Source organism: Fusarium keratoplasticum, chromosome 9 (genome assembly GCF_025433545.1).
Source record: "Fusarium keratoplasticum isolate Fu6.1 chromosome 9, whole genome shotgun sequence".
Taxonomy (NCBI): Eukaryota; Fungi; Ascomycota; class Sordariomycetes; order Hypocreales; family Nectriaceae; genus Fusarium; species Fusarium keratoplasticum.
The window spans coordinates 1,197,594-1,222,811 of NC_070537.1; the positions used below are offsets into that span (position 1 = coordinate 1,197,594).

The 25,218-nt window shown below is 53.5% G+C and overlaps 9 protein-coding genes across 9 annotated transcripts; 4 read left to right on the forward strand and 5 right to left on the reverse strand.

Annotated features, from left to right (window-relative positions):
- Positions 1 to 246: 246 nt before the first annotated feature.
- NCS57_01126300 (uncharacterized protein) lies at positions 247 to 702 on the forward strand (the record flags this gene model as incomplete). Its single annotated transcript, XM_053060983.1, has 3 exons — positions 247 to 279; positions 332 to 455; positions 512 to 702. 3 exons carry the CDS (start codon positions 247 to 249, stop codon positions 700 to 702), a joined length of 348 nt encoding a protein of 115 aa, XP_052909369.1.
- A 172-nt stretch (positions 703 to 874) lies between these two features.
- On the reverse strand, positions 875 to 1,411 carry NCS57_01126400 (uncharacterized protein; the record flags this gene model as incomplete). The annotated part of the gene is made up of 2 exons (XM_053060984.1): positions 875 to 1,239; positions 1,297 to 1,411. The coding sequence occupies 2 exons, from the start codon at positions 1,409 to 1,411 to the stop codon at positions 875 to 877; spliced, it is 480 nt and encodes a 159-aa protein (XP_052909370.1).
- Positions 1,412 to 2,060: 649 nt separating this feature from the next.
- On the reverse strand, positions 2,061 to 3,138 carry NCS57_01126500 (PALP domain-containing protein; the record flags this gene model as incomplete). The annotated part of the gene is made up of 2 exons (XM_053060985.1): positions 2,061 to 3,000; positions 3,053 to 3,138. The coding sequence occupies 2 exons, from the start codon at positions 3,136 to 3,138 to the stop codon at positions 2,061 to 2,063; spliced, it is 1,026 nt and encodes a 341-aa protein (XP_052909371.1).
- Positions 3,139 to 5,236: 2,098 nt separating this feature from the next.
- Positions 5,237 to 6,745, forward strand: NCS57_01126600 (uncharacterized protein; the record flags this gene model as incomplete). The annotated part of the gene is made up of 1 exon (XM_053060986.1): positions 5,237 to 6,745. The coding sequence occupies one exon, from the start codon at positions 5,237 to 5,239 to the stop codon at positions 6,743 to 6,745; it is 1,509 nt and encodes a 502-aa protein (XP_052909372.1).
- Positions 6,746 to 6,969: 224 nt separating this feature from the next.
- NCS57_01126700 (uncharacterized protein) lies at positions 6,970 to 8,653 on the reverse strand (the record flags this gene model as incomplete). The annotated part of the gene is made up of 4 exons (XM_053060987.1): positions 6,970 to 7,190; positions 7,241 to 8,168; positions 8,227 to 8,536; positions 8,607 to 8,653. The coding sequence occupies 4 exons, from the start codon at positions 8,651 to 8,653 to the stop codon at positions 6,970 to 6,972; spliced, it is 1,506 nt and encodes a 501-aa protein (XP_052909373.1).
- A 563-nt stretch (positions 8,654 to 9,216) lies between these two features.
- On the forward strand, positions 9,217 to 10,080 carry NCS57_01126800 (ABC transporter domain-containing protein; the record flags this gene model as incomplete). Its single annotated transcript, XM_053060988.1, has 1 exon — positions 9,217 to 10,080. The coding sequence occupies one exon, from the start codon at positions 9,217 to 9,219 to the stop codon at positions 10,078 to 10,080; it is 864 nt and encodes a 287-aa protein (XP_052909374.1).
- A 411-nt stretch (positions 10,081 to 10,491) lies between these two features.
- On the reverse strand, positions 10,492 to 13,018 carry NCS57_01126900 (uncharacterized protein; the record flags this gene model as incomplete). Its single annotated transcript, XM_053060989.1, has 7 exons — positions 10,492 to 11,474; positions 11,522 to 11,639; positions 11,690 to 11,953; positions 11,999 to 12,169; positions 12,219 to 12,342; positions 12,391 to 12,462; positions 12,513 to 13,018. The coding sequence occupies 7 exons, from the start codon at positions 13,016 to 13,018 to the stop codon at positions 10,492 to 10,494; spliced, it is 2,238 nt and encodes a 745-aa protein (XP_052909375.1).
- Positions 13,019 to 15,531: 2,513 nt separating this feature from the next.
- On the forward strand, positions 15,532 to 17,185 carry NCS57_01127000 (uncharacterized protein; the record flags this gene model as incomplete). The annotated part of the gene is made up of 3 exons (XM_053060990.1): positions 15,532 to 16,888; positions 16,938 to 17,081; positions 17,139 to 17,185. 3 exons carry the CDS (start codon positions 15,532 to 15,534, stop codon positions 17,183 to 17,185), a joined length of 1,548 nt encoding a protein of 515 aa, XP_052909376.1.
- Positions 17,186 to 19,649: 2,464 nt separating this feature from the next.
- Positions 19,650 to 24,527, reverse strand: NCS57_01127100 (uncharacterized protein; the record flags this gene model as incomplete). The annotated part of the gene is made up of 1 exon (XM_053060991.1): positions 19,650 to 24,527. The coding sequence occupies one exon, from the start codon at positions 24,525 to 24,527 to the stop codon at positions 19,650 to 19,652; it is 4,878 nt and encodes a 1,625-aa protein (XP_052909377.1).
- Between the last annotated feature and the right edge of the window lie 691 nt (positions 24,528 to 25,218).

The window sequence follows — 25,218 nt, forward strand, 5'->3', positions numbered from 1 at the left end:
CTACGTTTGGCTTCTAGTCTCTTCTCAAAGAATTGAAAAGAGTTCCAATCATAAAAAAATTATTTTCTCCTTGTCTTATGAATATGGCTTTATTTCTACCGCTGTTGTGCAACCAAGCAAACACCCCGCCTCTTTATTCGTAGGCACTTTCACAAGCACCCTCTGTACCCCGCGACGCGTCTAGGCACGCTCCAACCTTTTCAGTATTACTTCACCATTTCACATTAGCCGTCACCAACGCATCAAATGGCTGACACAACAGGTGATGAGGATCGCGAGGTATTATAACACGCCAGTTGATTTGCAAAACATTAGCTAACTAACTCTCCAGCGCCTCAAGGCTGCACTGTGGTACGCCGTCGGTCAGATTGTCGATGAGCAGTCACTCATCCGCAACCGCAACGCTACGCCGCAGTTTATCGGCGCCCTCACAGAGCTCGTCTGGGCCCAGATAGGTGCGTCTTCTCCTTATGATTCATATGGGATAGGTGCTGACGAGGCCGGGCGTTAGAAAATGTGGCCACCGACTTGGAGACGTTTAGCAACCACGCAGGTCGCACAACCGTGACGACCGATGATGTTCTCCTGCTCGCTAGAAAGAACCCGGATCTGCACCAGATTATGAAGGACTTTATTGACCAGGCCAAGGCGGATAAGGAGGCAGCCAAGGGAAGAGGGAGCACAAGCAAAGGAAGACGGTAGACGGTGTCTAGCACAGAAGAAGGTATGCCTGCTGGTAATTGACCTCACAGAAAAGATTGCTGACATGTATATGCAGATTATAGTAACCAATTAATGACTATTTCCCGGTTCACGGCTCCTCGTTACTCTCATGAAACCCAGAACTCCAAACGCCTCATTATAAGTGAATCCCTCACAGCCAAGCAGCCACGGCACCCAAGAGAGGCAGGAGAAGCAAGACCCTGTTGCTTGTGGAAGCCATAGCAGAGTTTTCCTCATCATCATCATCGTCGTCATCGTCGTCGCTGCTACCCTTCTTCTTGCCCTTGCTGGCCTCGGTCTCACCAACAGAGTGCGACTCGGCGGTGCGCGTCGCCTCAGCCTTGTTTCCGTCCTTGATACAGTACTGCACATTTCCGACGAGGTAGCACTGCTCGTCGGGTTCGCAGTAGAAGCCAGTGTCGCAGCATGAGTAGCCTGTGGGCATGCAGACGCCTTGGACGCTGCCGACACAGCAGGAGGTGTCGGAGTTGACGCAGTACCAGTCGATGTTGTACTCTGCAGGACGTGTTAGGAGTTTTTTTTTACATGGATCTTTCAAAAGGGGGTACTTACGGTCGGTTCCGCAGTAGTCGCTGCGAGCCTTGAGGCTCTGTGTCTGTGGGTTGGGGGTCATGGCCATGGCAAAGCCAGCCAGGAGGACCAACGAAGCGGCAAGAGTCTTGGACATTTTCAAGAGATTCAGAAGGGTTCTTTTATCTTGTGTAATTGAGTGAGGCTTGTGGTTTCTGATGCATACTCTCATCTCTCGTCCATCCCTCAACTTCTTATACTCGCCCAAAAACTCGTACTCCGCTCTTTGAGCCACCAATTTCCAGCCGCTTCAATTCCGCCTCGACAAAACTTCAAAATGCCTCGATGGCGCTCCCCCGATAACGCCAATTGCTTACGGCGTCACCAGTTCACGAGTCCTAGAGCCTTTGCCCGGGCGACGACTCTCTTGCTGGAGCGCCACCAGACGCCACTATTGAACGGCTGAAGAAGGCCTTGGCGGGTGGCCGTCAGCCCTGCAGCAGCCTGCGACGAGTTGGAGGCTTCGCCAGTCAATATTGGCTGAGGCTGCGCTCTTCACACGTTTCCGCATGCGGTGCAGAGGTGTCTGAGATTACCGCCGTGGCTCTGTATTAAGCATATTGCTCAAGCATATCTTGTACGAGAGGCGGGTTTTAATTTCAACGCTAGACCTAAATCACAAGTTTAAACGACCCTGATCTGCCTTGTCCTATTTCTTTTCCCCTTGAATATGCCCGAGCTATAACGCCAGGTCGCAACCAACTGAGCGTCACCCAATCTATTGTCTCGTGAGTCAACTGAAGGCTTTACACCTTGATGCAGGACTCTGCTTGGTACTTCTCCTTGTATGTCTGCAGCATGCCTAGAGTGACATTCGAGCCGCCGCAGACCACGAGGACGACATTCTTTCTGCTCCATTCCTCGTCAGACAAGCCCTTGCCAAGGAATGTCCGCAGGTCCCCACGGTAAGCAATCGCCAGAGTCGCTCCGCATGCCACCTCGACGAGATGTCTTCCATCATCTGCAAACCGCACACAGCTGATAGCGGCATCAGCATCGGAAACGACCAGGCTCTTCATCGTACCGCTCGGATGCTGGCTCCACTTCCATGTCTGCTCCGACACGCGCGTGGCGCCCAGGGATGTTGCTATCGAGGCCATCTCGGGCAACGTTACGTGCTCGCCTGCCTTGACGCTGGCGTTGAGGCTGTCCGCGCCCACCGTCTCGACTGCGAGCACGGTTGGCTTTGTGGTTGACCATTGATGACCCTCGACACCCTGCATGAGGCCGTTGACTAGACCTCCGCCTCCAACACTGCACACGATGCCGTCGATGGGCACGTCGAGCTGCTCCCGTAGTTCATCGACAATGGTTGAAGCTCCATCCCATACATAGGGATGATCAAACGGGGGCACATAAACGCCCGAGGGATCATTGGCCAGCAGCTCCTCGCGGAGATACTTGTCAGCAGCAGCCCAGTTCTTGCCGACCTGCTTGACCTCGACGCCGAGCTCCAGCAACTTGTCCTTCATGAGCTGAGAGGTGATGTGGGGGATGACAATGGTGGCAGGCTGGCCGAGCGAGAGGGCCGATGTGGCGCACGCGAGGCCGGCGTTGCCGCCCGACGAGCAGTAAAAGTGCACCGGGCCCGGAGCCGAGGCGGCGGCCCGGGTCATGAGGTTGCCGATACCGCGGGACTTGAAGGAGCCTGACGGCTGCAGGTTTTCAAGTTTGAGGTAGACGTTGCTAGATAAAGAGTGAGTTGTGTTTCTAGTGATTAGAGGCAAAGGGGGCTTACCAGCCTGCTACTTTTGATAGTTGGGGACTTGGGATGCATGGTGTCTTGATCCAGGGGAGTTTGGCGTCGACGTCGAGAGAGCCCATTGTGAATGACTTGAGTAATTATCGATAATTAAAAATGTATTGAAAGGGCAAGCCGAATATCGTGAAGGGAGCAGGTTGATATATATCTGTATAGTGGATGGATGGTGTATATCGGTGTTGGTCTTCGCTCTCGGCCGGACACGTCCGAATTTGAAACCCGAAAGAAGCCGTTACTAGCAACAGAGAGAAGAATAAAAAAGTCTATTCAAGCGGCTCTAGTTTGATCAGCAGGGGCAAGAAGTGGCTTTGTACAGACAAGTATTATATAAGTACTCGAATGATAAGAAAATTCTTTTTTTTTTTACAAAGTATCCGACTTTAACGGATAGAACGGGCCTCAACACCCGCGTAACTCTGCCCGTTTTAGCGCTCGCCAATGGTTTACTCGCCTTTTGATTGGCGCGCCCTGGAAGGATTGACATGCGCTTGACATTGGAAAGGCGCAGACGTCGCATGTTCGGGATGATTCTGGGGCATTTCCAGGCCCTCTTTTGATGCCCTGTTCTAGGGGTCCTCTTTCTGAGACCTCATTCTTCGAAGGTGTTCTTTGTGTCACCAGACGAGACGCTGACTTTGATTCGAAGCGGGGAGATTGATTCAGATTTCTCACATGACGTTCTGATAGGGTAATAGCTTCGTGTTTTCTCTCAAAAGACACTCTGAAGCCATCGTGACCCCGACTTCCCCGCTTGAGCCGAGCTCCCGGAAGTGGTCACGTCGAACCCAACAACGCGTCGCCGCAACCACCACAAATAAACCGTCAACAACGGGATACAATTTATAGGGTAATCAGAGGTCAGTTATAGGGTAATAGGAATGCAGGTGCGCATCACGGCCAGATCAGGGGATGTGATGCGCCCGTCGAGTAGGGGCTCATGTGCCTGACGCAGGGTCGTATACCGAGACAAGATTGACTTTTGTGAGAACTGACCGCCCGAGAACCGTCGAGTTGGATCTTGCGGTGTAAACAAGATGTATCGTCTTGTTCTTGAAAGTCCTTTTTGGTGTTTGATCGTTGCCTGATTGGGTAGTCTCGTGGACGTTGGATAGCGGCAAACTTTGAACGTCGTCTGCCCGTCATGATATATGGACTTCTTTTCTATAAGCTAGTTACATGAGGCCCAGCTGACATAGAATTGGTAGGCTGGAGTGTCGATTCACCTACCTAGAGCTCTTTGTTTGCGGTTGTGACAACTTGGATAACTGAGGGCCTGGGAGTTATTGAGTGAATAGAGCTTTGGATGGTACTTAACAACATTTGAACAAAGGCCTATGTTTTCTTGAAATATTCAAGACTCAGCATTTCAATTTGTGGAAACGTCATTTATCCACCACCGATGTGTGTGATGCCAGCTTCAGCTTCAGGGGCTCACTGGAAGGCGTTGCGTGGAGAGTCGAGATATCGTGGTCTGGAACAACATACTTAGCTTGGACGATAGCTATCCGTTGCCCAATTTCAGAATTACTTAGCGTTGTCCATATGTGCTCCAATTCCAAGCCTTCAAGAGGCACATACGTTCAACCCGATGTTAAGGGGCAGTGAATCATGATCCCTTCACTTAAGTTACCAAATCTTAACTCGATGGAAGTCCGAGTCTTTCTCTCCCTCTCACCCATTTAGTCACTTGCTCAGATTGTAGTCTCGAAACGCCGTCGAGCCTTCTAGTCCACTTCTCTAGACCACCCTCGTTCATCGTTTACTCAATCCCATTCATCGCTCCTCAATGCCTTCAACCCAATTCACCATCCGACACAATTTCATCTTCAGACCCATTTCAATTTCTTCGCGTTTTTCCCCCTTAAATTCCTTTTTCTGTTCCATTTCTCTTCACTCTGCTCACAATTAGGTTACTCTCATCGCAATTTGACCATAGGACTCTACTGCCTTCAACAAGAGTTCCTCAATCCCCAGCCTACACCTTCACTCATCATCTTGCTCCTTTCCAACTCCACAATTCCTTCAACCCCCTCTCCTCACTTACACCCCTCCACGTCTGTCTCAGCTCTTCCAACCTCCCACACCTGGTAGGTCTCATACCAACACAACCCCCACTCTCAACTACCCCTTTCTAACTCCCTCAGGCCTTCACAACCAATCATGCCTACAGCGGTTCGCTCTGAGAACCTGCCCATACGAAGCCGGGCAAGTTCACAGCGGACGAGCCGCAACTCCACGCCATCTGCGAACGGCTCTTCGTCTACTACAGGCCGCAAGAGAAAGATAGCAACTAACAACCGCCAAGCCAATAGACGGCGCCAGTCGACTCCTTCCCAGAATTCCGATTCTGATTCCGATCAAGAAGCTGCTGTTGAGGTTGAGGCTCCCCTTCCGGAAGACTTCAAAAAAGAATTCGGGATCCCTCGCGACCAGTACATTCACGATGCCATCCTGATGGCCAGCATCCCAGAGTGGTCCACTCCAGCTCCAACGCCCGCATCTGAGAATGAAGAGTCACTTGACGAAGACGACGTTGCGCCTCCTCCATTCATCTTCTCTGCGTACGCTGGGGGTGTGACGCCAGCCAGGCCTAAGCCCAAGCCCAGGCCCCAACCCAGGTCCCAGCGCAGGCCCATTCTCAAGCTCAAGCCCAAGTTCAAGAAGGCAAGCTTGATGGGTATGCCCACGGAGGTCAGAGAGGGCATTTACCGCCACATTCTCGTCTCACACAAGCCCATTCCCGTCTACGACGGCTGGAAGCGTGTTTACGAGCGCGAGAGACCAGGACTCGACACTTGCATCCTCCGGGTGAACCGAAGAATCAACCTAGAGGCGACGGGCGTCCTCTACAGAGAGAACACTTTCCTGTACCGCCTTCGTGATGCCCCTGGGCCATCTCACCAGATGGTAGGAGCTCAGCAGCTGGCTGCAGTAGACGACTACCACCCAGGAAGGGCTTCGAAAACCAGAAAGCATGAGGAATGCACCATCAACGTCGACAAGTTTGGGGAAGACTTCCGGTACTTGACTATCCAGGCCGATCACAATCGCCACTCAGCCCAAACTCAAGAGTTCATGATCGAGGCGATTAAGACATTCGCCAAATTCCCCAGCAAGATGAACGTCCACACCCTGCAGATTGTCATCAGCCCTCGCTATGAGAACGGTACCTTCACCTTTGTCAACTTCTTCCAGCAAGGCTCGACCCTTGTCGAGGCTCTCAAAGGCATTGCTTGTGAGAAGATCGTTATCAAGGTCTGGAATAAGTTTCTCAACGAGGGAGAGGGCCCAGTCAGGAGCGAGATCTCGTTGCCCCTTCAGTACCTTCGATTCGCCAAGCACCGAAAGCTGCAGCAGCTCAGCCGCCAAAGCGGCGGCCGAGAGCCCCTCGATCTGTTCAGAGGTGACCGCCGGATGCATGATTTTCGCATGGCGGGTATCAGGTGGTGCAATCGGCAGCTGGCCGAGCTCGAGTACAAGGTTTTGCAGGCCTGCAGAAAGCACGTCCAAGAGCCTATCGCCCAGACGAACGGCCAGAACGCGAATGGTGCAGCGGATGACGACCTCGGGCTTGACGACGAAGAGGCTTTCGATTGGGTGGTGGAAGACGAGACGGACGGGAACTCTGAAGATGAGGGGGACGAAGACTCTGACTTTGAGCCGAACTGAGCACAAATGGCACATCAAAGGGCGCATTGTGTAACACGGTAATGCCTCCTAAGGAACTGGGCGTTGAAAACGGGAACTGGGCTGGGAAAGGGTGCGATATTCTGGGACAACGTTGCTTATGAAGATGAGGAGAGCTTAGGTAGCTCGGTCAACTGGTCTATGCATTCGGGGTATTTTGCAACCTATTTTCTAAACCTCCCAACTCCTATTCTGCCCTTGTCTGTTTACTTGGCTGATATCTTGACTCTCTCCACCTCAAGAGTCTCCGTGTCCACTAACACGATCTCCTTTGTCGTCGAGAATGATGGCACAGTGATGAGTCTTACGGACTGGCCGTCAGGGCCATGGGCCACCTTGGTTGAGAATTGGGGCTGGCATCCGGCAAAATAGAGGTGTGGGCACGTCTTCATGACAAAAGGGTCGTCTTCTTGGAAAGGATAACTCCCTGTAAAGTGTTAGTTGAGCAGAGCAGATGATCACAGGTTGAGCACTTACACAACGTGTCAGGCGCAGTTGGAGCACAGCACCGCCACCGACACATGGCCTCCATCATACCGAGCCGATCATCACTGCCGACATACTTGAAGACATCATCGACGTTCTGACCGCCGGTGCCTAAGAAACGCCATCCCTCGACCTCGGCCTCCCAAGGGTTCGTCACCATATCGAACCAACCCGGCTTCGTTGCTGGAGAAGATGGATCACGGGCGTAGGCTCGCGAGTTGGGGAACATGGCTGGGTGCACAGGCTGTTGTGGGTAACTGGCATTGGCAGGGTCTTGGGCGCCAGGGAGCATCGTCACGGGGATAGAAGGGAGGAGTTCAGCAAGGAAAGCGTCGAAGAGCTGAGAGGGGAGCGGGTTGTAGGCGCTGGAGTCGTAGCCGTACTTTTTGTGGGCTTTCTTCTCCGGTTGGGCTTCATCTGCGGCCTGGGGTTTTTGGTCTGTTGTTGAGATGGAGTTTCCGGCGATGATGAGGCGGCTGATATGCGAGACGTCGGCCTGGCTGGAAGGACTGAGTGCCTCACCGAGCAAGTACTCAAGGAGCAGGTCGAGCTCGAGAGCGTAGGAAGCATCGGTTCCAGAAAAGGACAAGCCAGACACGATGGCGACTTTGTTGTTACCCTTCTTCCCTTCAGAGGCGTCAGCCATTTCCTCATCCTCGCCCTTGACCTTCTTGCCGGCCCCGTTGGCGAGGCTCCAGCGTTCTGGCTGGGGAGCTAGATCCGGGAACTTGACATCAATGATCTCGAGCTCGCCATTCGAGTTTTCAGTGCCCATAACACCGATGATACAGCCCGTCACGAGGTGTAGGGACTTGAGCAAGTCGCCAACTAGCCTGATACGACCTGACTCGTCCTCCAGCATGACCTGGTCGTCGTCGGAAAAGTATTTGGGCGTCAAAATTGGGGCAGAGATCCAGCGCTGCGGCCACAAGTCAGCTTGAGGGGTTAGGACAAGGCCAATTGGGAGGGAATCATACATCCTTGGACACATCCTCGAGAATATTAGGCTTCAGGGGCATCTCCATATACACGGTGCCCGTCACCCAGCAAAGCTCTCCCTGACGAACATCGAGCACTCTCTCAACTCGCTTAGCCGTCTCGCCACCGATAGATGTACCACTCCATGCAGCCTCGGCGACTTGATCGACGGCGGGCTTGATCTTTGTAAGACGCAAGAAGTACATGTCACCATATTGTTGCTGGTAGGATCGCTGCTTGTCGAGTGCAAAGGATTGCATGGGCTTGTACGCGGAGGGGACTCGAGAAGGGACTTGGTGAGCGGCATCACTATAGGAGTATCGTGTTAGTCGAGATCTTGGATGAGGTGTCGTTATGGGAGCTTGGAAGGAGGACTTGCGATGGCTTCTGGAGGAGGCTGCCCTCTACCTCTTCGAGGGCGACCATTTTTGCAGGACGGTGACGATAGCACAGATATTGGCTATAGTCAAGCTGTAAAATGCCGATGTCGAATATCTGGATATCACAGTGTCCCGATATCGTGGTTATCGCAGCCGCCTTTGACTGGTGGTCAAAGTTGAATGCAAGAAAACGCGTCCCGAAGCTTGATACGCGTCAGAAACGAAGGTTGGCGTAAAGTGGCTGGACAACGGCAGGCATGGGCCAACCCCGGCGGGATGGGGGCAACTCCAGTGGACCCCGAGCTTCTCTTTTAGGTGCATGACGTGCTGGATTTGGGCGGTGAGACCGCTGAAGGGCGGCGGGGTCATGACCCGAAGACCCCCCCGCCATTCGGAAGAAATGGATGGATTGGATGCTTCATGAGGAGGGGAAAATCTCTGTCTCTTCAACTTTACAACATCTGGCCTACTCATAGACGAGTATCTCGTAGAAACTAGACTGTATTTTTTTCTCTTATTCTCTTCTACGACTGAGCCTATTCTTATCATCTCATCAATCACCCTCTCATACCTTATCACATCCTCAATTCACCTCCTCCACCGCCCATCATGACTGCCCCCTCCAAGCCTCCTCGCATTCAGGTCAACGACCTCTCGTACACATTCCCCGACTACTCAACCGGTATCAAGAACATCACCCTCGATCTGCCTCCGCGCTCACGCACTCTTCTGATTGGTGCCAACGGCGCTGGAAAGACGACCCTCCTTCGCCTGCTCGCCGGCAAGCGTCTCTCACCCAGCAACACCATCTCCATCTGCGGAGTTGACCCCTTCAAGGAGAGTCTCGAGGGTGTCACCTATCTCGGCCTCGAATGGGTCCTCAACCCCATTGTTCGCAACGATATTGGTGTCAATGAGCTTCTCCGCTCTGTCGGTGGCGATGCTTACCCCGAGCGTCGAGATGAGCTCGTAGCCATGCTCGATGTTGACACTAACTGGCGCATGCACGCCGTTTCTGACGGTGAGCGTCGTCGCGTTCAGCTTGCCATGGGTCTCGTGCGACCCTGGACTATCCTCTTGCTCGACGAGATCACCGTCGATCTTGACGTCCTCAGCCGCGCCGAGTTCCTCGGCTGGCTCAAGCGTGAGACCGAGATCCGAGAGTGCACCATCGTCTACGCTACTCACATTCTCGACAACCTCGCCGGCTGGCCCAGCCACCTCGTCCACATGCACCTTGGCACAGTCAAGGAATGGGATGAGGCTGACAAGATGCTTTCCACCATTGACGGTACTGTGGGCGCTTCCGGCAACAGCCGCCTGGGTGAGCTTGTCCTGAGCTGGCTGCGAGATGATCGAACGGAGCGAGGACCCCGCAGCCATGCGAAGCGCGCACCTGAGGGCAAGACGTACGGCTTCGGCGGTATCCAGATCGGCGGCTACGGTGACGAGTCCAAGCAGCGCGAGGTCTAGACACGACTTGACTAAGAGAGCTGCATCGAGGGTTTCTTAACAATCACCTCGAATTTCATTTGTCTTTGCCTGGAGTTCAAAAAGGACGGGTGGCACTCAACTGCATTTCAGGCGCGCGGGAACACAAGGAAGACGGAGATGGCGGTATATGGTGCTCATGCATGGCGTTCGATTTGAAAGAAAACAGTCCTCAACCCTGGTTTCTACGGCGTTTGATACTCTTCAACATTTCATGCATGGAGGTTTTGCTTGGATGGCGGCTCATGGGTTCTATTCTGATACATGTACTTGATACCCTGTATTTCAACCAAGGGGATAAAGGCTTTGGTCACATCAACTCGACAAGTCTTGATTCATAAAATATCTAGCAGATACTTGAAAGAGCTGACGACAACTTTAGTGCTTCCAACATTACCTGACTTGGGTTGTCTGAGATCCTGTTGGCATTGTGCCCCCCTCGCCATCCATCAGCTTTCTCAGAACTGTCATCGTATTCTTTAGAAGGTCCGTGATGCCTGCGAGCTCCTTGGCGCTCAGCGTTTCCAACACCTTGATACGATAGTTCTGCCACGAGAGCTGTATCCCCCCTGAAGCAGCCAGCTGTCCCAGGCTATGCTGTGTCACTGGTCCCTCATGCCTAGCCCGCAAGGTCCCGTCGGTGTCCATCTCAGCATCCTCGACATTACGCACGCACTTGATGCTCTGCAGACACAGAACGGGCGAGTGTGACAGTGACAAGAGCGAGGCGAGTGCCAAAGTCTTGTCCACAGAAGTGACATACGTGGACAGAACGGGGACGAGACGTCGTGGAACCATGCAGCCATGTGCGTTGGCGTCACTATCGCCAAACGCGCGGCCGCGCCAGAAGCAGTTGCACATGTCCATGAGGAAGCCGTTGAACAAGTTGACAAAAGTTCTATTGTATGACGACGAGTCCACTAGTTGGCTTCTGTCCCGGCGAGGCTTAGACAGCATGGCCAATTCGAAGCCCTTCTTGTAGCAGGCGAGGATGGCGCAGATACGCGAGACGGTGGCGACAGAGCCGCTGAAGAAGAGGATGTAGATGAGAAACGAGGGTGGCAACTCGATGCGGATGTAGTTTTTGAGAGTCTCGTGGCCTACGAGGCGAGCGTTTTGCTCGTAAAAGTCGAGAATGGCAGAGTAGACAGAGAGGGTTGGGCGTGTCTGGACGAGGGTGAGTGCCAGAGGGTTGACGTGACTGATCAAGTCTGTGATGATTTTGCTGGCGTTTTCTGGGATGGGGTCACTGGACTGGAGGATGACTGTCCAGTGATGAAGGAGGTTCTTGTAAAGGGCGAGGAGAGCCAGCTGGGACTCGGGGGTGTTGTCAAGAATTGCCGTTTCCAGCGGTTGGAAGATGTGTTGATACAATTCTGGGGGGCGTTAGTGACACATGATGTAGTGGTTGATGGCAACTAACCTTGAAAGTCTAGTAAGGGGGCATATGATAGAATCTCCAACATGGAGTCACTGCGCCCTGAGCCGTTCCACAGAGGGAGGAAGTGGGCAAAGAAGTTCAGGAGAAGTGGAGGGAGGTTCTGTATCGCATTAGATAGGTTGGATGAAGCTTAAGAGGCAATAGACTAACCTTGGCAGATACCACATAGTCTCGCAAGATATCCATCATATCAAATAGTGTCTCCTCGTTTTCAAATCCTTCCGTGACGTCCTGAAGGATAGAGTTAAGCCAGTTAGCTATCCGTTGATCAGACTCCTCGCTGGGTCGTAGTAGCATGAGCTTTTGAAGAAGGGGGTCGACGAGGACGGCGACCATTTGGTTAGGCAGCTCCAGATTGTCAATCTTCTTAACAAAGTCGGTAGCATTTTCGATCTCCTCGAGTGTAACCGAGTCCTAATAACGTTAGCAATGGTCGCCAACAATATTGAAGTTGCATACCTCTGTCGCATGAGATGTGTGGACCATAGGAACGAGCTTGTTCTTTGCACCGCGGCCAATAGGGCGATGAACTCGGAAACCATCTCGAGGCCTAGAGGTGCCTTCTTGGGCCAGTTGTTGATGCGCCTCCTGAATTTCGTCCAGCCTTGCTCTCCATTGTAGGTCAGGGTGCTGAACTGAGTGTCAGAAATGCTGATAAAATGGGAACTCTTGAATGTACCTTGAAGGACGAGGCTTTCCCTCGAACCGCTTCTCCAACAATGACTTCGGGATAGTAGTCTTTGAACACTCTCAGGAGACCAATCAGGCAAGGGTCGTTTCCGGTTTGCCGTGAGAGACTGAGTCTATGTAGGGTCAGACAATTGTAGATACAAGAGAGGTCTAGGACTTACAGGGTCTGAATTCGAAAGGGCCTGACGTGCTTTCTCCGCGTGATGAGGGCCAGAAGGTGGCTGAGATGAGGTCTTAGGGCACGTTAGCAACTATGTACTGTTGGTGATCATGGAAAACCTACCGAGTAGCAGCACCATCAAGAAGGTTGAAGAGGACAGGGTAAGCTTGGGAGAGGACTTGAGGTGATTCAAGGTTATGATGCACCATGATGAGCCACTTGAGAAGAGCAGCCTGCAGGGTCAAGGAAGGCTTCAGCTTTCCATGGCCGAGGCATGACACTACTCGTAGGGTGGAATCTCGCGATACGGGGGAAATGGGGTAGAGATTTCTGATAATGGCAGCTTGACTTGCTTGGTCAAGATGGTTTGGTGTTGTGATGAGATTGACGAGGTCGTCCAGCGTGTCTGGCAGGACGCCCCATTCGTAGGCGAGGGAAGTGAGATTGGCGACAGTGGGTTTGATGCTGGTGGTGCGGGACTTGGCCGGCAATTTAGAGGCTGGTTGAATGTAAGTATGTGTCTCGAAGATGTTGAGCAGAAGGATGATAATCTCACCCTCAATGACATCGCCAACCAGGAGCCGGAGCTCATCATGGCCCGCCGAGGCGGGATCTGTGTCCGTCTCCATCATCACAACAATCGAGCCGTGACTTCTAAACAAACAGCTGAGCCCCGCTGTTAATTACCAGGTCGGTGGTCAACCGGCAAGAACACCAGGGGCACCGGATCGGAGCGGCTGGTAAAGAGTCGGCGCGGAACACGGAGAAGAGGAGTGTGAATTAGGTGGGACACCCCGGGAGACGCGTCGGAGAAGGAAGACGCGTTTTCGGAGGACGAAGTGGGGCTTCCCGGAGCGGGGCCTGAGCTCGCTGTTTGTGCTCCGTACCTACGTACACAGTACGGTAGCAGGAACCAAATTTCTGTGCTACCTTGGCCTCCTGTTGCATAGGGGGGCTTCCTAATTTAGTCCTTAATACTGCAAGTTTGATTGATATCACATTTGGGCTGTTTCGTCAGTATATTACATATGCCGGGCTACCCAACCGTCACCAACATGCTGACAACCTCGGGCCTTGTTTCAGCTAAATCAGTCGGGCAACGAGATAAAAAAGCAACAAAGGGGGATTGCTAACTTTCAAGATCCTCCAGGTGCCCAGAACCGGCATCGAAGCAGGCTTGGCAGATGTTGCAGTTGGTCACTACCCGGACCTGATTGCTGAGAGGCACGACTCCAGTCCCACCAGCTTACCCGCAATTTTCCCAGGGCAACTCCAGTGCCATTGTTACTCTGTCAACCCTCGTGAGACGGGGAGATCAGTGCGATGAAGCTTATTTCGACTTCCGGGTGGCAAGGGCTCTCGAGACATGGCATTCCTGTGCCGCCAGGGGGGATTCTCGCTTCTCTCTTGGAGTCATGTAGTCGAGCCAAGCATTCCCGAGATCGTAGGCTGAGCCATCGTCGATGTTACGCCAGGGACAATCCCTATCTCTTTGGTGTCGTTTGAGCCGACAATAGTAGCTTTTGACTACGTCAGAAGTCCAAATTGAGTTGCACCTTGCAGATAGCGTTGAAAACTGCAAAGACGTTCACGTCATTGACCGTTGACAACCGTTCTTTCCCTCTTATGAATACCGTGCCTTCCTCCTGTCAACCTACTCATGCCTCTGGGGAGGGAAGGACCCTAACCTCTTCTAGCTGTTCGCTTCTCCCCTGGCTCCCGGTCCTTCCTACCTCGGATCAAAGAAACGTCATTCTTGTAAACCTCTTCGATCCCCCATCGACACCCTCGAAACTTCCTCCTCCTCTCATCTCGCCAGGGCTTCCACCGCGCGCCAAGACCAGTCACCGATGTCTCAATCGGCCGACCAAACCCGCTGCTGCTTGCAACCCAACCCACCTCATCCGGCGTTACACTGGAAGGGAATATCCCCGGTCGGCCAAGCCGCCTTGCAGGAGGACCAAATGATGCCCATCCGACAGCAGATACGATCCCTGGGCGCGGTTGATTCGTCATCGAGGTGATTGGGATGGCAGTCTGGTGCTCTGGAGTTTCAATTGGCGCATGGTACGACCCTCAACGGGTTCTCTTGCCATGTCTGTTCAGAAGGGCAAAAGGGGACATCCATTGACTACGTACGAAACGGGCGTCTCCCGCTTCTTCAAAGCAAGCGCCCAGGTGGAATGAATGACCATTTCCAAGCCGCTGGCCAGCAAAGAATGGCTGGCATTCCCCCTGCGGCTTGCATCTTGATCGATCCATGGCCCGTCTCCCTTCTCATGATCGAAACTGCCGCCTCGAGTCATGGCAGTACTCGGGCCGCGCTGAGTCTGACGCCCACCTCGTCCATCCTTGCCAAACGGCTTCGCCGGCTCTACCGACGTGCATCTTCGTGTTACCTTCGGTCAGCCTCTCGCATGCGCAGCCTGACTCCCCAGTCGCCTTCCCCGTCGGTACGGATCCTCGCCATCCCATCATTCTTGGGATCCCACCCACAGTCTCGCCCGTCTTGACCTCTAGCCGGTCGTGCCCGAGGCTGAGCTGCTGGGCCAGGTATCCTTGCGCATCCTGGCAACTGGAGAGTCACTGCAGCCCTGGCGCATCAAGGCGGCTGATGCTGATACCAATCGACGCCGGAGCCTTCGTCCCAACTACCCCCACTAATCTAACCCATTCCTGATCTCTTCCATCAGTCTGGACGGTCAAAACCACGGGGCCCCAGCGACGCCATACAGGTCGTTGTCGTCACAAAAGACTCCATTCGCAGACCGCCCGCCGCCCAGTTTCAACTCCCTGGGCAGCAGCTTCTCTTTCACCCCTTCAGTGAACTGTCTCCACTTAGACGTCTTTTTCAGTTTACGCGAGCTTCGCCGCCGCTCTTCATCGCCAGACACCGTTTTCAGAGGCCCTTCCTCAAGTTGCGAAACCTGGACCTGGATTTAGACCCAAGTGCATAACCTTGCCACCACGTCCGATATCGCTTCAACACGCCTGAGCCTCTTGAGACGCTGACAACCCGGCTTCCTGATCAAGGAGGTTCGGGGCTTGTGAGGAACGCACCCAGCCAAAGGAGTCATTGTCATCAGCAACTTGCAGCTTGAATCGGCCATGTAAATCGCCAAACTGAATACGGCCACAGACGATGTCGAGTTCAAGTTCACGAAGCCAGACCTCGTCGGCTGCTTTGCTGTGGGATCACCAGGATCTGGTCCCCATTCAGAATATTCTAGCTGACGAGGAACTGGTTCTGCTGCTGACTCCGGCCGTTGTTCCTCAAAACACGAATCTAACTAGCACGAGCGATCCATTCGAACCCCTTGGCCGGGCACTTGCGAGGAGGCACCCATGGATTCGCCACGTACCATATGTCAAAGACCGTGGCATTACGGGCACTCATGTGGCATTCATCAAACGGGCCAGAGTCGTCATTTTTGTGCTCGCTGGCTTTTCCTCGGATGAGGGTGCTTTCCAGCTAGAAGTGGCTGGAATAGTTCGAGAAGTGTGCGAGGAGCGCCCAACAGCCCTTGTGGCGTGCTGTCAACTTCCCGAAGATGGACACGATCGAATTCACGAACTCGGATTTCAGACAGTGCTGCAATGCCCTGGATATTCCGCAGCAGACCTGGAAACTATTGCGGCCCTCTTGACAAATACGACAGAGCCGGCAATGGACATCGATCCTGAGCCCCAAGCACTGTGGCCAATCCAACCTTGGAACTACGACAGAGATCTTCCAGAAGTGCACATGTTGTGGTTAGCGGCCCTGCCGCCAAAATTCCACCTCAGTCGCGCTGTGCTTGGCTCGCTATTGAAGCGCGACGGGTACGCCATGCACCACATCATTCGGGAACCCAGCAGCGGGAGAATTGTCGGATTTTGCGCAACATTCACCACCTTTGCGGACAGCAGCGGCGACCGACTTATCGGGTCCATTGCTGCCATTATTGCCCACCAGGACTTTCGAGGTCGAGGAATTGGGCGCATGCTTCACGACGAAGTTCTAAGCAAACTCAACAAGATCCGAGGCGTCGGTCGAATCCAGATTGGAAGCACATTCCCACGGTTACTTTACGGCTTACCTGATCCCGTGGACAACAGCGAGTGGTTTGAGAACCGAGGATGGAAACTAAACGAGCTTACGCCTGGGAAAGGCCGACCCGTGTCAGACTGGTGCTTGAGATTCGCGGATTCCCCAGTCCCCGACCTGGCTTCTGCGGGTTTATCTTTCAGGCCATGCCAGCTTCCCGATGCCCATCATATCATCGGCATGGCGAATAGGGAGTCAGAGAGGAAGTTTGGGTTTGGGTGGTACGACCAGTACGCCAAGACAATAGACAGTTGTCATCTCAGCGATGTCATCGTTGGACTTGAGGGGGACAATTTGGTTGCGGCAGCCATAACATATTTCCCCAACAACGGCAGCCCATGTGCTGCAGATATCCCATGGCCAGCCGCAGTCGGGCAAGATATCGGAGGCGTTTCATGCATTTGCATTAAAGGCAAGTTATACTGCTACCACGCAAGCATCTTACGCTAACCGGAGGCCAGATGACGATCCAGACATGGTGAATCGCCGGGACTCTGTCATGATCAGATTGCTTCTGGCATGTCGCCAATCGCTCACTGAGAGGGGAATGGTAGGGATGTTTGTGGATGGAATCAAATCTGACGAGAACGTCTTGTCATCTCTCGGTAAGGAGCAATATCGGAGGTGAGAATCGCAGGATGGCTAACAATGATACTCTACAGGGTTTCGGAAATGGGCAGAGTACAAAGAAGTCTGGCGCAAGATCTAAGCTGAGCACTCTCAGCCAGCCGCTGCTCGCAAGCTCCCACTCTAGCGATTTGCTTCTGACAGACCGCTTCAATGATGAGGAAATGGGATAGGGCACTGCCCTCATCTGATGGAAGGCGACTCTCACTGGAAACCAGGAGGAATTGGAGGCAGGACACCGTCAAGCTCAAGTCCGAGTTTCAGTTCTAAGCCAACCCTTCTCTAAGCAACTCTCGGTCCATCTACCTGCCTGTAAGCGACGACTCTCTTGTTGCGCATGTCTTTGTCTTCTGTCCGTCCACCTGTCTGTCCGTTACGCCCGCCTCCTGCCCCCAGCGACAAGAGACTTGAATACGCCGGGACCCTCTTTTTTTCTGGATCATGCATACGCAATCAATCCCCAACCTGCGCGCGTCTGCAAGCGACGACGTGCGGTTCTGCCCTTGGACAGCCTGCCCGGAACCGCAGAAGAAAGGTCATGAAGATCGCAACCCTTTCGAGGCACTGGTCTATTGGCGTGGAGCTGACAAAGTGGTATTCAGCTCGCCTCACGAAAGACAGAAGGGACAAGCAAGACAAGACAGACGGGCAGACAGCAGACAGGCTTGACAGCACGCCACCGTGTTGTGTTACTGAAGCAACCCTGGTCCCAGGCCTGGCTTGACTTGAGGGTCGAAGCCAATGAAGGGAAACTCGCTGAGTCTGCTGATTTGCTCCTGGGGTTGTCCAACTGTCCCCGCCATGCGGGGAATCCCTCGTCGTTCACCTTGCGGCACCGCAGTCGTGGAAGGATTACCGAATTTAGAAAACTCATTGACGGATCTATCGGTCTAGACGGTCCAGAGATTTAGCCCGCTGCGGCACGCTGCATGGCTGGCTGACAGGTCATATTGGTCCTCTAGGATTGGGTCGAAACTCGCATCCACGAGTTGGCCATGCGATGATGGATGGCCGCAGCCCGTTGTTTGCAACCGTCATCCCGGGTCTCATTTCGGCAGCCCGTTGGCTTTATACCACCCACCATAACATACCATACCGCACCGCACCGTACCGTACCGCACCGTACCGCATCACATCACACAACTCGGTCTTGGGTCGCTTTTAGCTCCGACTGGTCGCGCCGTAGCTCGATGTGTTGCCGTGCCGTTATTTCGATAGCCATACCTACTCAACTTCAAACACCAAACAGCTCCTCGGTAGACTGTCCGCATCCGCAACTCTTCTATTGCTTGCAGCTGGTTCAGCCCCCTTCTTGAGCTAGCCACTCGAGTTTCAGAGGTCCATGATGGCAATAGACGCCAAGTGTGATCGACCTCGATGTCTCTTCCAAGCCCCCACGTTTGTCTCTGCAGGATTGCCTGCCAGTCGAGACAACCGCGACCCGTGTTCTGATTCGCGGCTCTACGACTTTCCTTGTTGAGAGTCGTGTCCCCAAAGAGATGCCCTCCCTTTTCCCTTGTGTCACTATGATTGTGTGCCGGCTGACCATGTTTTCGATTGGGCAGAAGCAAGCAATCCTGTTTTTTTCCTGGCTGGGCATTCATCCGGTGGATTCCGCAGACGCCGCAGCTGTGTAACCATGGATGGCTGGCTGGCTGGGTTATCAATGGCCCTCCATCCCATGCCGTCCCCAGCTCCCCGGACAAATCAGCCCTGGGCCATGTGTGGGTAGGCGGACCGCTGCCACGATTCAGTAGTCGGGATTAGCGGCAGGGGGTTGATGAAGGAGAGGGCAGGAGGTCGGTCACTGAGCCTGAGCCCCGAGTACCCGGTCCGACAAGCGGACACGGACGAAGCGCCGATAGTGAGCGCCGGTCAGACGGACCCATCAGGCCCAATATCCAAAGCGCGCTGGATGCAGGTTACACGACAGCTTTCCGCCTGCGTCACACAGAAAGGGCAGGAAATGACAGGTTTTTCATCGGCTGATTAGGCCGGATACCCATCCATGCAAAAGAGCGAGCACACCTGGACAGTTGAGAGACGCTTTGGAGACATGTTAAGTCCGAGGAGGGGAAATTGCCGGACCGCGAGGTCCTCAGAGGTGCCATTTGTTTTTGTCTTTGCAGTGTAATCAATCATGTAGCCGCCTCACCGACACAACAAACAAGATCTCGTAGACAAAGGAAGCCAAGTCAAATGACCCATCCATCCATCCTTTGTCCAAAGCAGGATGCAGATCAAGGGTATTTCAAGCCAAAAAGCTGTTGAGAAAAAAGGGGGAGAGAAACAAATATACGCAGCCAAACTTTGGACAGAGAGAGCACGATAATGAATAAACAAACAAACGAACAGAACCGCATGATCAAAACCCAAGCAATAACTTTTTGTATCCGTGATTCCCTCATATAGATAGACGCCTCCCGCACCTTGAACCAGGATCAAATAGACTCCATCATCATCATACACACAGCACTCCTTTTTTTTTTTAATCCTTGTTTCCCCCTCTTTGATTCTTCAACTATCCTTGGTGAATGTTTGCTCGCTTAAGCCCATTTTGAGAAGTCGACCGTGTCAACAACAGAGTCCTGCCCATGGACTGTGCCAATCTCTGTATCGTTGGTTGTAGTGGATGATGACAGCATTGATGACCGGTGAGAGGTCTGCTCGCTTGTGCTCGTGAAGAAAGTGGCGACACTGGTACGGCGTAGACTGGTGAAGCTATCCCGAACAGTGCTAGCCGGCCGTGAAGAGGCCTCGGCCTGTTGTTGCAGCAGTTGTTGTTGTTGGTGCAGCGGTGTTGGACTTCCCAGCGATGAGTTTTGCGATGCTGAGGGTGTTAGCTGCCCCGACTTTGACGGGGCGTGCTTCTCGCGAAGTCGCTTGATAGCACGAAGACGGCTCCGCCATGAGCTAACATGTTCTCCACCCTCGCGGTTTGCCCAGACATGCGAGAAGACGGAAGCGTTGAGCGCAAGCAGACGGATCAAACCTGGCAGCGCCTTAAGAGAGACCATCTTTGTCTCGGAAGCGGGCGAGATTTCGGGGAAGCCCGGCTTGCTCATGACTTGCACACGATAGAAAGGTTGGCTATGCTTGGACGTGTCCCTAGCAGCAATAAATGACGCTCGCGACGCAGGTGTGATGACAATGTGTACAAAGTTGAAGTCGCCGGGGAACGTGTCGAACTTGAAGGGCGCTCCGGAATCGTTGAAGACGATGTTGACAAAGTCGTTGCCGATATGACGCTTCTTGAGAGTGCATCGGGGGTCATGTTCCAGGTTGGTAGGCATCTGCGTTGTAACATGGAATACAATTTCGGTGACGCGATCACGCCAGCAGAACGTGTACTGACCATCGGAATCGAATTCGCGGTCAAGACCATGGGTATTGAACGTAGCCCCCTTGAGTTTGGTCAGCGTTCCCAGGTTGTTCAGGAACTCGACGTAGTCGCTGCTTCCAGAGACATTGGCAAGGATCTCGGCTTCGTCCGTCTGGCCTTCTCCGATATAAATGACTCCAACTTTGTGACCATCAACAGTAGAGCTCCGATCAAAGACTCGAATAGCTCTATCAACAACCTCATCATCGGGTAGCGGGATGGGCCGCGCCAGATCGTGGCCTTGAGGGACCGATGACATGAGCTGAACGAGCAGGTGGCTGGGCAAGATGGTGTTGGTTGATGGCTGGCCCTCTCTGCTAACGTCGACATAACTTTCCGTCTGATGGGGAGGTGGTGGATCAAAAGCTTCTCGAACCGTAAAGACAGAAGTGCCTGATGGCTGTCTCTTCACGATTTGTGCCCAGCCCGTGGTCGTGGCCTGCATCACCGTGACGATACTATACCCTACCAGCCAGTTCTTTTTGATAATCTCGCCGAACCGAGCCTCCGTGAAGAGAGGGTCTGGCGAGGACTCTTCAATGTCGGCGTATGTGACCCTCTGCATGAAGTCGATCGAGGTGAGCGCCTGTTCATTATCGGCATGTCCCTCTTCCGCGTCGCTGTACATGTTCCGAACCAACCATCCCACCATGTTTGCTCGATCAGGGAGCTTGAGGGCCAGGAACCAGAATAAGATAACATGGTATGCCAGGGCATACACATATTGTGGCAGGTCATCCGTCGCACTTGGATGCACCGAGTCAGACGAACTCAGTGGCGTCGATGGCTCGCTCGTGTGGCTGCTCCTGTTGGAATCCTTCTTGTCTCTTACCGATTGTAGATATCGAATGCAGATGCCGAACACAATCTTGTACTCCTCTTCCCTGAAGTTGACATACACGTTGTGTAGACGGCTAAGACAGGCCAGAAACTCGAGAATGTGGATCGAGACGTGCGGTTGAGTGATGATGGTTGACATCTTGGCAAGGAGCTGCACAAGTGATTTGCTCGTCGAAAGGGGCAACTCGTGGCAGCATATAGATAGGGCGTGGATACAGCATTTGGCACTTCGTTCCCAGGTAGCAATGCCATGGACAAACGTCTTGACGATCTCATCCTCGTCTCCCTTCTGGAAGTGATCATGGTAGCTGAGAATCATGGTCAGACTGTGGAAGAGACAGATTGCCACGTCCGCACGTCTTAAGCCCGACGCATTTGGTGGCTCTTGAAAGGAGTTTGTCCGAATCTGCTCGCAAATGAGCCTTCGAAGCTCCTGGATTTGTGGGATAGTGTCGCAGAAGATGGCGTGGTTGCTCAATTGAGACGGCAGGTGAACAAGAATGAAGCTGTAGACCTCCCAGTCACACCCGTGTAGGAGAGTAAGGACGGCCTCGAGCCAGGTCGCAATATTGAGGACAGAAGTCTCGGTATCGCCATCCTCCTTCTCAGACTTTTCTGTTGATTCGTCCACCTCCAATTCTGGTGCGTGAGAAACCAAGACCGGGCTGATGGTGCCCGTGACAGCATCAGGCAGAGCCTCGGGATCTGGGAGGCTCCAGATTTGATGATACCGACCCGCGCTGCTCCTTGGGACGCTTCCAGTGGCGACGCTCGCGGAACGAATGGGAAGGCCTCTTTCATGGGATTGCCCTTGGCTGAAAGATATACCACGAGAAGCTCGTGATCCTCCCCCGTGATCACGGCTGAGCAACCGCACCGATTGGGCCGCTTCCTCGGCTTGCTTCTTTGCAAGAGTCTCTGGTGTTCGGCATATAGAGGCAGCGAGAAAGTTAGTCTCGAGGACCTTCGTAATGTAGATGCGGTTCGCCCAGTCGGCACGCAGACGGAACAGTAGCTTCATGGCTGTCAGCCGCGCATCTGCGTCGCAGTGACTTGACTTGGCGATGTTGACTAGAGCATGATATAGTCTTATGCTCTTCCCACTGTCAGTGTCCATTGTCTGTACAAACATTTTGGCGTATCCTTTTGCCACAACGTTCGAGGGAGATTGTTCTGGAGACGCAGCATCGTCCGAGGGAGCCTGGGCGAGGGGGTTGGGAGAAGCCGTGGACAAAATCGGAGACTTGAGTCGATCGCCAATAACGATGCCCCGCAACGCGTCGATGATGTATTCGAACAGCTCCATGTCACAGGATGCTGCGACCGAAACCATTAGGGACACGATACCTTCGAGCACCAGGACGTCCGTCTCTTCGGCCACATCTTGCAGGACACTCTTGGCAAGGTGAGGAATAAAACTCTGTTCAGGGTCGTCGCCAACCAAGTCCACAACCTCATACGCATCCATGATGGTCTCGAGGGCCCGAAGTCGGATTTGAGAGGATCGTTCGCGGTTTCCAAAGAAGCCCTTCAAGACCAAAACCAGATTGTCTTCCCACTGCAGATCCGAGGGAGAGCAGCACCTGAATTGCTGAAAGTAGTCGAGAACTGAGGAAGCAGTTGCATCAGGGAGATACTGATGAACCTCAGTGAGAAATGTGACGACCGTTGGTCTGGGAACAAAGTGACCAGATTTCTGATTGATGAGAACATCGAGTCGCTTGATGAGAACTATAAGTTCCCGGATTAGACCCTCGTCAGCCTTCTCGTCTCTGCTGTTGTTGCGAAGTCTGTCTATCTCATGGGGTTCGAGAGTGACTCGTTTCGAACATTCCGCGGCGGCCTCAAGGATCACCGACCAATCCTCGTCAATAATAAGGCGATGCATCTGGCCCTCTCCATCGTCGAACAGACCATTGATGAGTTGTAGAATTGCAGTCAAGGTCTTGATGGATGTAGCGGACCTCACAATGGTTGTCAGGCCGTCAACAAGCAAGGCAAAGGGAACAGCCGGGTAACCTTGCTCGGGGGTTTTGGTCATGAGCTTTTGTAGCACGGCCAACGCGCCACGTATCTCTCGGTTGATATCCTTCTCCTGTTTCGCATCACCAGGGTTGTTGCGCAAGATGTCGAGGAGGATACGGACGGTTGCCTGGCCATTGTGACTTTTTAGTAGATTGGACAATGTATGCCACGAGTGGTTTTGCAGGCTTCCCACGATGCAATAGATGGAGCTCAACACATGGATACAACCTTTGAGCTTCTCATCTGGAATGGATCCAAAAGTCACGATAGCATCGACAACGGCGATACTCGACTTAAGGTCGTCTTCCACGCTGGTGCTCATGCAGATTGCCATCAAGCGATCGACCAAACCAGCCACAGCAGGTTCATCGGCATTGTTGAAGCTGAACTTGATCACATCGATAAGAAAGCTGAATAACTGAGCGAGGTTCTTTTCTTCGCCCGAAACCGCCGCACGGCTCCTGGAAGAGCCCTTGGGAGTCCGAGACGCCCTTCTCCGAGCCGCGCGGACCACATTGTAGGATTCCCAAAGCCAACTAGTCAGCAAAGGGACCAACTGGTAATCAAATCCGGTCAAGACGCGGCCTCGGCGGGTCAGGTCTACAAGAGCTGCCAACTGCAGGTGGAAATCTTCGGCGTTTGCAGGAGCCGTCAAGGTTGCAAAGTACTCCTGCCGCTCAAGGTCTGAAGAGGCATCATGCTTGACACACTCCGTCAGAAGCTCCCAGCCAGCTGCCCGAGCCGCGGTGGGCTTTGCGGGATCGATAAGATCCTTGGCGGCATCCCATATATCCAAAACGGGATTCAGAGGGTACTCGGCGATGGCATATTTCAAAGAGTTGGCAGCAGCGATACGCTCGTTGGGAGAGCCGTTCTTGAGAAGCTCGAATGACTCCATGTGACTTGAAGACAAACCTCGAGGTTGTTGGACAGGCAGGTTCGCGAGAGGGGAATGAACGAACTCGGCGGTCGGCAACGCAGTAGAGGATGAAGGCGAGGCTATTGATGGCGACGACTTGGAGAGCTTTGAGCTTGTCAGGCCCCGCAGGACGTGGGCAAGGCCACCCTGACGGGACGTATCTGGTGACGGTGGACCATCTCCTGGCTGCGGTGACATGTGCTCTTGTGAAGTCTCTTCGGGGTTTGGATGGCTAAGAGAGGCTAGACGGCGTAGCATGTTAGCAGAAGAACGGACGTCCGTGTGCTAGGGTCGTCGTCATCGGCAAGGTAGATCGGTCGGTATAAATCAGGAATCAAGACAATGAACGAGGGACATGGAGCGAGGCAGGTGCGGGCAGAGTTTCGGCCGGGTTGATAAGCTCAACAAGGTCACCAGTGTCAAGATAGCTTGGATCTGGTGCCTCCAGAGCCTGTGTTCTGGGTGCGACGGACGGTACGGCGTCTCGGATGTCGTAGCAGGTGCAAGATGGGCAGGCAGTGCAGACGAGTCTCACCGGCGAAACATGTGCTACCTAGGCCTACACGGGGCCTGTGAGAGCTTGTGAAGGGTTATAGAAGAGGATGTGGTCATTAAAGGGCGGAGAGACGAGATCGTGGATGACGTCGCAGCCTTGCGCAGGTGTGGTGTTGAAATCGATGAAAGCGATGGCGCGGAGGTGGACGGAGGCCCGGTATGGCACCACGGCGGGGCGGAAGCGAGCGGGCGGGCAGGTCGGCGGGACAAGAAAGCGGAAGGCCGGAGGAGGCAGTGAAAGCAGCTGGGGTGCGCGGACTAGCGTAAGAGTCGATCGGTCATCGAGTGTGAGATTCGAGGCGCCTTGAGGCTGGTAGACGACAAAGGGAAGGGAGGGAATCAAAAGAGGCTGGAGTTTGATGAAAGGTTCAGGATGGGAGGAGAGTTTGCGCCG